The sequence below is a fragment of the Talpa occidentalis genome, unplaced genomic scaffold (assembly GCF_014898055.3).
Source record: "Talpa occidentalis isolate TD23 unplaced genomic scaffold, MPIMG_talOcc4v2.1 talOcc4.5, whole genome shotgun sequence".
NCBI lineage: Eukaryota > Metazoa > Chordata > Mammalia > Eulipotyphla > Talpidae > Talpa > Talpa occidentalis.
In genome coordinates this window covers 125,869,768-125,882,180 of record NW_023604861.1, presented here as the reverse complement: position 1 = coordinate 125,882,180, position 12,413 = coordinate 125,869,768, and the positions used below count along the sequence as shown (strand labels likewise).

The window sequence follows — 12,413 nt, the reverse complement described above, 5'->3', positions numbered from 1 at the left end:
ATCTCATGGTAGTTTTGATTTTCATTTCCCTGATTACAAGTGATGTTGAACATTTTTTCATATGCCTGTTGGCCATTTGCATTTCCTCTTTGGAGAAGTTTCTTTTTAGCTCTTCTGCCCATTTTTGACTGGATTATTTTCTTTGTTTTAGTTGAGTCTCATCAGCTCTTTGTAGATTTTTGTGATCAGTCCTTTATCATTAGTGTTGTGTGCAAAAATGTTCTCCCAGTCGGTGGGGTTTCTCTTTGTTTTGGTTATTGTCTCTTTTGCTGTGCAGAAGCTCTTTAGTTTGATGTAGTCCCAGCTGTTTATCTTTGCCTTCACTGTCACTGCTTCAGGTGATGTTCAACTCCAGTTTTTAAAAAATCACCTCTAATTACATTTGTTTTTATTTTTTAAAAGATTTTATTTTTATTTTATTTATTTATGCATACAAGAACTGTGGTATAGGCCAGAGGTAGGGGGAGAGAGGATTTGCCAGAGACAGAGTGGGGAGCAGAACAGGTGGATCAACTGAAATACACTGCTGAGGGGAGCAGCGGGCAAGAAGGGAGGTTTGCTGTACCACGTGGGTTAGCTCCCTGGCCAGGGGTCAAATTTAGGCCACAGTGGCTGGCAATAGCTTGACAAGGCTGAGGTTCAACCCCTGTGCCACCAGGGAGGCCCCTCTAATTACATTTAGATGTAATGTAGTTGCACCTCAATATTCAAGGCAGGTCTATTCATTTCAGCCTCTATCTGGAAAAACGGGTGAGACTGAAGCTTTTCCATGTAGCCTTTGGTAGGATTTCAGTTCTTACTCCTCTGTTGCCTTTATATAATAAGGTTAAATTAAAAACCCCATTAAGTTACAATTATTCTCACCAGTCTTGAACATCTCTCTGGGTCTTTCGCATGTTAATGTCATGGAAACGAGAGACTAAGAACACTGCAAGTCTGTAAGTTGGGCTTGTGGGTGTGTGCATTCCCCTGGGGCTGAGAACGGCTACTGTTGAGTCTTCTGAAGTTGTCTTGGTTCTACGATCCTTTCTGTGCCAAAACTACATACCGTGGGTCCCAACAGCAACATAATGGAGCCTCATGTTCTTTTGCTGTTCTTTGGCTTTGTTTTTTCCTTTGGGTGGTCAGGGCACTTAACATCAGATCTACCCTCCTAGCACATTTTTAAGTATACAATACAGCTCTGTCAATCATAGGTCCTGTGTTGTTCAGTAAATTCCAGAACTTACTCATTCTGCATAACCGAGACTGTGTACCCTTTGATCAACACCTCCCCACTTTCCCCACCCCAACTCCTGGCAGTCCCTGGTAGCCAGTTCCACCCTCTGTTTCAATGGCTCTGACTATTTCGGATTCCACAAGTAAGTGAGGACATGTAGCACTTGTCTTTCTGTGTCTGACTTAATTCACTCAGCATGACGTCGTTTAGGTTCGTCCATGTTGTTGCAAATGATAGGATTTCCTTCTTTTAAAAGTCTGGATAATATTCCATTGTATGTGTGCACTGCATTTTCCTTATCCACTTGCCCACTGATAGACATTTGGATGGTTTTTCCACACCTCGGTTTTATGAATGAGGCTGAAATAAACATGGAGTGCAGATTTAGCTTCAAGAGTCAGATTTCTTGGGACAGGAAGCAGTTGTTTTTGTTCAGGCTTTTACATGCTCATTTAAAATTGTAAAAATGGTTTAGTTCAATGGTAGTGACTGTTACCTTTAGAATATCAATCACAAAAAATTAAATACAAGTTATTTATTTGACTAGTATCATGAGCTTACATTGTGGAAAGCACATAAGTTCCTGCCCTCAAGGAACTTAAAATCTTTTGGGTCAGAAAGAAAACTACATAAAAAACAAAAAAGAGGGCCTCCCTGGTGGCGCAGTGGGTTGAGTGCAACGCTGTGAAGCAGTCCGCAGCCTCTGCAGTGCGGGTTCAATTCCCAGCTGGCCAGGGAGATTCCCACAAGGCGCGGCAGACCTCTCCTGTCTGGAACGCTGCTCCCCTCAGCAGTGTATTTCGTCTGTCTGCCTGTTCTGCTCCCCGCTCTGTCTCTGGTGAATCCTCTCACCCTCCCGCTCCTCTGGCCTGTACCCCGGCTCTTGCATAAAAATAAATAAATCTTTAAAAAAAAAAACTCTTTAAAAAAATAAAAAATAAAAAAAGAAGGAAGGAAGGAGGGAAAGGAAGGGAAGAAATAGGAGAGAGAGAGGAATTTATGTAAGTAATATATAAAAGAATAAATGATGGGGTAGAAAGGGGTAGTAAGCAAGAGTGCCGGCTAGATAGGAAATTGCTAGTCTGTGGCTGCAAAATGGAATCCAGGGGTTCCATCCCAGGGTTGAGATTGGTGATAAAGAGGTCCATTGGGATCTCCAGGGTCAGCAGAAGGCCAGAGGGAAAGGTTGTTTCAAATTTCCACTCTGCAGGGGTGTTGATGGCAGCTGGCACAAGCAGCTCCCCCCCAGGGAAAACGGTAGGAAGGTGTGTGAGCAATACCTGCAGCAGCTCTAACAGTGAAGGACAAGAACCAAGCCCTATGTGTTGCCATTAATCTTGGGAACATAAAGTCTAATTCTGCACACTATCTTTGGATAGTTGAAGCCTTTAACAAAATCAGTCACAATGTTTTAATCTAAGACAATATATAGTCAATATATGACAACCAAGGACAGCTTTATATTGAGACTAAAACTTGAGATAAAGTTAGTAGTGGAGTCATCAATGCTGGAATTATCCTTAGCATAAGGTGTGGAAGACCAATGAAAAGCTGGTGTAGCTCATGTATCATCTGTGCTAGAGTCCGCTGTAACAAGTGTACGACTCCAAGGGGCACAGTGAGCAGAGGCTGGCTCCGGGCAGACCGAGGAGTAGGCAGCTGCCCTGTGGCCTGGTGGAGGCTGTCAGCCCAGGCACTGCCATCCGCTCCTCCCTCCACTGTGGCCCCTGAGGCTCACACGCTAGCAAAGAGCAAGAGCGGGCGTTTTCCACAGGAGGAAATCAAATCAGCTAACATTCAGCCACAAACACAAGCGGAGAAGTAAATGTAAATGAGAACAATCAGTGACAGTGTTTTTGGCTATGAAATCAGCACAGATTTAAATTCTTTCAGGTCACAGAGAAATAACAATTTAGAGTTTCGTAAACAGAGTTCAGAGTTTTGTAAGCCTTACCAAAAGGTTTTGTAAACTCTAATGTTTAACGTGGTGAGACACTAGGGGTGGTTTGATAAGCTGTTGGGAAAGCAGCTTGTGGAGAGCCTTAGGCCTGGAAATTTCACTTCTGAGAACTACCTTAAATAAACAAACTCGCCCCCCACCTCCAATTTTACATATAATTTTTCCCAGCATTATTTTTTTAAAGATTTTTTTTACTTATTTATGCATACAAGAGCTGGGGTACAGGCCAGAGGTGTGGGGGTGAGAGGATTCACCAGAGACAGAGTGGAGAACAGAACAGGCAGACTGACTGAAATACACTGCTGAGGGGAGCAGCGGGTGAGTGAGGAGAGGTCTGCTGCGCCATGTGGGTAGCTCCCTGCTCGGGGATCAAACTGGTGCTGCAGAGGCTGTGGACAGCCCCATAGGCTGCATCTCAACCCCTTGCGCCACTAGGGAGGCCCCCAGCATTATTTTTATAGTATTGAAAAAACATAGAACTGTACAAATGTGGGGAAGTGGTGAAATACTATGTTCTATACATCACACAGTTATTTCAGAGACAATACATGATTCTCTAATACATCAGCACTGTTAGAATCATGTTCATAAAACCTTACTGACGTGGAGAATTCTTAGGCTGTGATTTCAGGGAGACGAGCAGTGGAAAGGAACATGCCTGGTATGTTCGCAGAACTTGCCTCTGGGAGGTGGCATAACCTTTGTGTACTTTCTGAGCAAATATTACTTTCACCACCAGAAAGTTTTTCTGTGAGGAAATGCATACCAACTAGGGAGAGTAAATAAAACTTGGACTAACGCAGAGACCTCGAGAGGAACAATGAGTTACCCTCCCCGTGGCCAAGATGACTTTCCTGTGCCCGCAGGTTGAAGAGTTCACGTGGGTTTCTGTTAGGAAGGAGACGTCTGTATACTTGTCCCATAGCAGAGATTTAAAAAGCTCTGGGCTGATGAAACAGAATACTCTTGACTCGTCCCTAGGACAGAGCGTGGGGGTGGCCGGGATTCCACGTGGACCTTGGAAATGACTCTCCCTCCTTTGTTCTCTGCCCGCCAGCCCCATCCTGGAGGATGACTCAGGCAGGAGTGGGGCTGGGGGACGAGATAGATGCCGGGAATCCCCCAGTTGCCTGGAACCCCTTTCTCTTTGACTCCTTGGCAAGGTCACCAAGGTGGAGGGGACAGGAAGGAGGCTTGGAAAAGTCCTGCATGTTGGGCATCATGTTGCTGTTCTCAAGGTCTGATTATACTTAATTGCATTCTCTGCTCCTGCCTTTCTACCAAGCTTCTACCCAGAAAGGCGGGAGCAAACCTGTCCTTATTTGCCTTACCCAGGGCCTTACCCCTCCCTCATTTTCTCACTGTCTGAGTGATCTCCTTCTACTGCCTGGACTCATTGCCCCACTCCCTCCGTGGCCTTCAGGACAAAGCTTTCAGGTCCTGGCCTGTGAGCCCTACTGCTCTGTCAACCTGAACCCCGACCACTCCCTGCCTCACACCTCACACCTTGAATTGCTTTCCCCAAGCTCCTCACTCCTCTTGCCTCTCCTGGTGCTCACTCCCCACCCCTGAGTAACACCATCTGATTGTCAGGCTCTCAGATAGATATACCGATGCCCTCTTTTTGGGGATGCTGCTCTGGCCCTCAAGTCACAGGAACTGCTCTCTTCAAGGACCCCATGCACACACACCCCCCCACCCCGTGCCTTCCCATCCTTATCCCCTGATACTTGGCCATCTGTCCCTCTCCTAGTCAGGGCAAGGCTATGCCTTTTGCACTCAGTAAATAACTGCTAAATGAATGAATCCAGCTAGTCGAAATTCAGAAAGTAAGGATGGCGTGTCTGTGCTGTAAAATGAATACAGCTTGCTAAACTCTAGCACCACCGACTGACAGGCAAGTGTGGGATGTTGCAAGTCTCCATGGTGACATTAACGCTCACGGTGTGTCAGTGGGGTTTACTTCTACCTCCAAAGGTCTGGAGCAGAGTGCCAGGGGGTGCTGGGCTTGAGTGCTCCAACTCTGTCCTCCCTCCCGAGTCCGCAGGCCTCAGCTTGCCACTGAATGGCTTCTGTTTTTTCTAATTTGCCTCTAATGATTTTCTAAGAATTGAGGGGAAGGCACTTGTTCCTCTGATGTGTCTCCAGAGAGAACTGCCAGGGACCCTGAGGCACCACAAAGCATGGTCAGTTAGTATTATATTTTTATTTTTTAATTAAAAAGTTAAAAAAAATTTTATTGTTGTTCATCTTTGTACAATATTTGATTTCTCATGTGTAGTACCCATAATTCCCCCACTTCTGAGGCACCTGTGACCATCACCATATGATCCAGCAATTCTATTCCTGGGAATATACCCAAAGGTCACAGAAACACTAACTTGAAGGGAAACCTGCACTTTTGTGCTTATTGTAGCACTATTTGTAATAGCTAAGATATGGAAACAACATAAATGCCCCAAACGGACACATGGATCAAGAAGATGTGGTGTATATACACGGTGGAATATTACTCAGCGATCAACAAGAGATAAACTCATGCCATTTGTGGCAACATGGATGAAACTGGACGGGATTATGCCAAGTGAAATAAGTTGGAAGGAAAAGAAAAATATTGGATGATTTCATTTATAGGGGAAATACAGGGAAACCAAAAAAGGGATTAGGAAAAAGACAAAACTCGCAGGCAAAGCATAGATCTGAGGCTTACAGCAAGGGGTAGGGGTGGGGGAGAAGGGTTAAAACAGGGGAGGGAAGAGCATAAATATTATATTTTTAAACTTCAGATTCTTGAGCAACAGCTTCAGCAGATGAAAGCAACTTATCAGCTAAACCAAGAGAAGTTAGAGTACAACTTTCAGGTGCTGAAGAAGAGAGATGAAGAAAGTACAGTGATTAGATCCCAGCAGAAGAGAAAGCTCAATCGGTACGTGAGCGGACATCTTCCTTTTGGCCCTTCTATGCTGAAAGAGGAATTGTTTATATTTACTTGTTTCTCTGGCTCTCTATTTCCTATAAATTGTAAATTGTAACTACAGATTTATGGATTCAGTTGACACATTCTTGGCCAGAAAATATCATAGACCAGGGTGTGTACTTTATATTACTTTGCAATAGAACGTGCATTATATTTATCTGGTTGATCCATTGTTAGTAACATTTGGATTAGCTACGAATTAAGTAACATGTGCACGTGTCACTTTGGTAGTTATGGCCAGATTGCTCTCCTTAAGGATCGTGTTGATCTGAGCATCAGCAACATACACAAGTACCTAATTCCCTACAGCTATGGATTTGTGTCAGTATAAGTGAGAAATAGTGTCTAATGTATTTTTGTTTTGTGTTTCTCTTGTGTAAGAAATAAGCATAGTCTTATACATGTGTGAAAGATTTGGTATTTTCTTGTATAGAAATTGTATATTGTATATTATATAAGAATATACCTTTTCTATTGGGGTTGTTGGTCTTTTTCTCATCAGTTTTTAGGTATTCCTTATATATTAGAAAATATTAGCCTTTTATTATAGAAATTGCGAATATCTTAAATTGGTTTTCTGTTTGACCTTGCTTGTGGATTTTTGCAGATGTTTTAAATTTAAATGTTGTTGAATTTGTCACTGTTCTCCTTTATGGCTTCTGGGTCTTGACTCAGTTTACAAAGGACTTCTACCTTGTTTTCCAGAGATACATTTATAGTTTTGTTTTTTGGCACTTAAACTTTTGATCTATTTGAAATTTATCTGAGTGTGCACATATAGTTCAAGGTATGACTCTAACTCTTTAATTTTCCCCAGATGGCTAAATGATTACCCCAGTATTACTCCTTACTGATAAGAGATGACAATCTTATTACTTAATTTTTCTCTGTATTTAGGTCTTTTCTGTTCCATTTGTCATTTCAGGGGCCAATACCACACTGTTTTAATAATTTGGTCACTATAATATGCTTTAATATCTTACAGGATTACTTTTCCCATGTTACTCTCTAAAAATACAACCAACTCTTGATTCTTTATGCCAGTGACATACCTTGAACTATATGTACGCTCAAGTAAAGTTCAAATAGATCAAAAACTTCAGAGTAAAACAATGAACCTGTAAAACTGTCACCATCATGTCCTGCATACTGTTTCTGAAACCAGCCTGGCCTCCCTGCCTAGGTTTCCACTCCTCCACCCTCTCCTCTTCATCTTTAACTCCATCAGGACTTCTTGCTGAGTCTACCTTTGTTAAATAATTTTTGCATGTTATTGAGGATAAAAGTATGAATGATGAGTGTGTTTTAGGGTCCTTTTGACTTTCAGAATAATGCTTAAGAGGGAAATTTTTTTTGTTTGTTTTTAGAAATTTTAAACTTAAAATACCTCTCTATTTCTATGTAAATAGGATCCTGACATAAGACATCTCTTCAGCAGTTTAAAGTCTGAAGTATGGTCCAGGTCTTAAACCCTGTGCCTGCTAATTTATTTCATAGATGTTTCCAAGCACAGAGCTCCCCTTGCCAGTGAAACAGGAGCTGTGGCATGTCTGAGCCATAGTGCAGTCAGCCAGGTGATAACTGGCTCTCACTGGGCCAGAAACTGCCCAATCCCCTCCCCTGAAAGCAGGGTAAGCACATGCCCCTGGTGCTCTGTGTAAACATCTGTTTGTTTTTTACACTGTGCTGGAATATTTCCACTTTTCATCCTGTACTAATCTGACTAGATGATGAATGCCTTGTATTCAAGCACATCCTTGTGTTTGTCTTTGTATTCAAATGTATTTTTGGTGCAAGAGAGACTTTTTGTGTTTGGTGAGTTAATGAGTGACCGAATGTATGAATTATTGGATCTGCTGAGAGTATCAGCTCTTTGAGAATGGAGGACCCATGTATTATAGGCTTGTGGTATGCAGTTTTCATTTTCCCCTCTCTCTCTGCCTTGTTTTGAAAGTTGAGGTGGGTGATTTAAATTGGGGACTATTTAACCCTGGAGATGGGCACTGACATGCGGGGCGCTGAGGAAGATTCAGCCACACTCTCTTGAGCAGGAGCCTACCTCTTCGGTGGGTTGTGCGCCTGGGCCATTTTAAATGTGTTGCATTCTGGACACCCCGTGACCACCGACCCGCCTCTTTCCTGGATGGCACCTGGAGCTGTTTGATACATGTGGCGACTTTCTGTCCTTCCACCTGCTCATCCTGGGTCGTAGAGGAGTGAAGTAGATGCGAGGAGCATACATCACACCTTTAGCATCAGACCAACGTTTTCTTCTTCTTCACCCCAGCCTGCACGATATACTCAACAATTTGAGATTAAAATACGCCAAGCAGGTAAAGATGTTTCAGGAGGAAAACTGGTCACTAACCTCAGACTATAAACGCCTTGTGATGCAGTTCAAGGAGCTCCAGAGAGCCATGAGGTATTTAGGGGCGCGGGTCCCCGAGGCACATGCCCTTGACTAGAGGTTGTGGGTGGAGTTGGGAGCAGCCGTGTCATCTTTAGATTTTGATGTCACCCACCTTTGGGGGACTAGACCAGGGCACTAGAGAACCCCTTGTGTTGTCATCCTTGTCCCTTTATTTGCATGTCACCTGCCTTGTCTTGAGACTTGTGGGGACAGTTTCTGGTCTCTCCTAGGCAAGGGTCAGTGACCCAGAGATTGGACCAGGATTTACCATGGCTCTGCCTCGATTCTTACCCTGGCCGGGCCCTGGGGTCAGTTGATCATGCTCCCTAACTCCGTTTCACAGGCATTTTGCTCTTGTTGATGACAAGCGGTTTCGGGAAATCTGGCTGATGAATGAGGAGGAGGCCAAGGGCTTGATCCAGACAGCCTTTGATGTCGACAGGATCATCCATGTCCAGCACCTGGGGCTCCCCTGGACAGCCCCTGATTTCTGGTTCCTGAACAATGTGGGGCCCATCTCTCAGCAGCAGCAGAAGACGGCCACACAGATACTAGAGGAAGTGCTGATGCAAACAGGTGACTAGACTAGGGTCCCGGAGCCTGAGAGCTGGCAGGGCCCTCTGAGGTCACCTGGATGCCCCCTTCACTTTACAGATAAGGAAACTGAAGCTCAGCAGGGGTAGGAGGGCCGGAGAGCACAGCTGGTTGACCTGGCTTCTAAGCCTCCTCCTTACAGCTTTGCCTCTCAAACTGTTGTAAACTGAGAGTTAGATCTAGAAGCTCGATCAGATTCATGTTCAGTTGGATTTTGCAGCCTCTGGTAATCGTAATCTAAGATCCAGTACTTGCATTAGTGATTGCAAAATGGCGGTATTCTAAACTCCGTCATTGTGTCTTCATTTATTTATTATTCTTTTCACACTTCTGAAGTGAGAACCTTCCCTTCATCAGCTATTTGTCACCCTGAGATACGGTTTTAGAGGGAAAAACAGGGCTTATCTTTTTCTACTTACCGCTTTTCAGAGTAGGCGGTTTGGGTGTCTAGTATTTTTCCAGAGGTGACTGATGATATATTTTTTTTTAAGATTTATTTATTTATGCATACAAGAACTGGGGTACAGGCCAGAGGTGTGGGGGGTGAGCGGATTCATCAGAGACAGAGTGGAGAACAGAACAGGTGGATTGACTGAAATACACTGCTGAGGGGAGCAGCGGGCAAATCAGGAGAGGTCTGCTGCGCCATGTGGGTAGTTCCCTGGCTGGGGATCGAACTCCTGCTTCAGTGGCTGCGGACAGCTTCATAGGTTGCGTCTTAACCCCTTGCGCCACCAGGGAGGCCCTGATGATGTTTTTTAAACACTGAAACAGACTTGGTGTGTTTGGCTAATTGCCATTATCTTTGCCGGTGCTCATATTCCGTCTTTGGTCATGTCCCCTTGTGTTGGCTTCTGGGCTCCTGTGACACACCCCAGGTGTCTTTTATAGCTTCCTGGATTTCCAAAATGACCAGATAGCCTAGTCTCACATTAAGCTTTTTCTGCTTCAAGTCTGGAAACAGCCATTTCTCCCCAGAGCCCTGACCCCTACCATGGGGACGGTGTTTTGAATCCGTAGCCTGGGTGTTGGGCGCTCATCGCTTCGCCACTCAGAAGACAAGTCTAGGGTGGATTATGTCTTAAAGATAAAATAAATCAGGAGTTCATCCTAATAATTCCTAATCAACAGGTGCCAGGGTTTCCACCTCACCTCCTATCAAAATGTTTCTTTTTTTCTCCAAGTTGGAAATCTGTTCCTCTCACTGACTCCACAAGTATTACTCATATGTTTTTCCCACCAAAGACATCTCAGCCCTACCACTGACAAGTGATTATAAATAGCTTGAGCATTTTTTGCAGTTCTTTTTTTACTTCATACCTGCCCCATGATGGAGGTACAGAAAAGTTAGCATCTTTTAGCCACTTGGAATAGTTTCTGTGTGGTTCGGTCACCGCATTTAGGTCCTGTTTGCTAGTGAGTTGTTGGCACAGATCCTGAGAAGTAGGCCTCGGCTGGAAGAGCGAACGTGTCTGCAGTTTTGCTGGACACAGCTCTGTGGAGATGACACCATTTTGCAGTCCCACTTGGCAATTTGGTATCTTATACCTTCCAATATCTTTTTCGATATTCTCTCGTCTTAGCTTTTGAAGAGCCAGTGAAACGTTGGTAGAGAAATGGTTTTTATTCCTACTGGCAGATGAGGACTGTAGTGTAAACATCTTTAAAATTTAGGAGAAAACTCTTGGCTCTGGCTGTCCGCTGCCAGTTCTTGTTGGTGATGGCCTCCTGCGAGCAGCTTTTCATTGACTTTCCACCCTTTGGTTGGCAGCAGGTTTAGAAGCCACACAGCCATAGTGCTAGATTTAGCCCTAAGACGAGAATAACGAGAGTCCAACTTCCTCCCACTTTCTGGTCACGGCTGGACTTTGGGTGATGTTTCCAGGTAGGTGAAATTGGGAAAAGTCAGGCGATAAGACTGGCTGAAAATGGTGGAATTCTCCAGGTGGTTTCTTATTCTGACCCTAACCTTTCTTTCCCACCTCATAGGAGGCTTTGTCCCACATACAGAGACTTCCAGGGGCCTTTTCAGAGGTCTGATTTCCCAGGGAAAGTCGTTTGGCTCTTTCTCAAAGTAAACAAGGCCCAGGAATTATCTTCTTTTTCTTTCCCTCTCTTGCTTCTCTCCCTGACCCATCTGCAGAAGAGGAGGGGACAGAAGAGGGTGTCTCAGAAGCAGAGTCTTACCTGGACCTGCCAAAGCAAGTTTCAGAGAAAACCACCAGAAAGCTACTGATGCTCCTGTGTGACGAGTCGGTGAGGCCCGCCGGGGCTGCGGCAGGGGCTCCTGGTGGCAGCTTCGAGGCTCCCTACCCTTGCTGCCTGATGGTCACGAGGACAGGCCAGCCCCACTGGGCAGGAATGGGCCACCCTCAGGGCAGAGCTGGGACAGGACCCCTCTGACCCTCTCCCTGGGGTGGGACAGCTCACAGAGATGTTGCACCTCAGTGCACTCCCCTTGTGGGAGGGGTGGCTGCTTCCCCTGAGGGCAGCTCTTGCTGAGAGAGATAGCTGGGCGGCTCCCCTCACAGGTGTGCTCTAGCCTTCCCTCAGGCACTTCCCCTGAGTGGCCACCCAGCTCCTCCACCCCGACATCCTGTGCACCCTGTTCTCACTTCATGCCTCCCTTTCCTCCGGCCCAGTGCCTGCTGCTGTGTTCTGTAGAGTTTAAGGGCCAGCACCTGAGTGAAGGGGCACTGGGTGCGCAGGAGCCCGTGTCTGGGCTAGGTCTGGACCTCAGTGGGGAACTCAGGTGTTTGCCCACTGGCTTCCAGGTGCGGTGGGTCAGCACCCTTCGGGGGTGGGGGAATTACAGCACGATGAGCGTTGCCTTCATCCCTGGGAATGGCTCTTAGGCACCCCGAGAGGCCTCCCTCGGGCCCTGTGGCTCTACATCTTATCTGGGGGCTTCTGCTCCTTGGCCATCCTGGCTGGGCACACAGAGCACGGCTGCAGACCAAGGACTCCTCCCTGTCTCCGTCTTCCTGTCCTCAGGGTTTCCTCATAGAGAGCAAGCTGCTGAGCCTTCTCCGCCCCCTGGAGCAGAGCGAGAGCTATCTGCTGCGGCTGGATGCCATTTTCTCCGTGAGTCTCACCGGGCGGAGTGGACGGGCCGGGGAGGGAGGGCATGCGCGTCCTAAGCCAGCCGCCCGTGTTTCTGCAACATTGCCTCGGCCCCGGGAGTAGATGTGGGCTTCCTGCAGCTTCCCTGGGCGCAGGTCCCTCCGTTATTCACTCAGTGTTAAAGAGTCAC

The 12,413-nt window shown here is 45.8% G+C and overlaps 1 protein-coding gene across 1 annotated transcript in view; it reads left to right on the top strand.

The window, feature by feature from the left end:
- DRC1 (dynein regulatory complex subunit 1) overlaps positions 1-12,413 on the top strand; it is a 31,046-nt gene that overhangs the window by 14,486 nt on the left and 4,147 nt on the right. Inside the window, exons 8-12 of the mRNA XM_037528359.2 lie at positions 5,966-6,105; positions 8,444-8,578; positions 8,910-9,142; positions 11,304-11,416; positions 12,155-12,244. Coding sequence (XP_037384256.1) covers positions 5,966-6,105; positions 8,444-8,578; positions 8,910-9,142; positions 11,304-11,416; positions 12,155-12,244 — 711 coding nt within the window. The remainder of the gene's footprint in view (positions 1-5,965; positions 6,106-8,443; positions 8,579-8,909; positions 9,143-11,303; positions 11,417-12,154; positions 12,245-12,413) is intronic.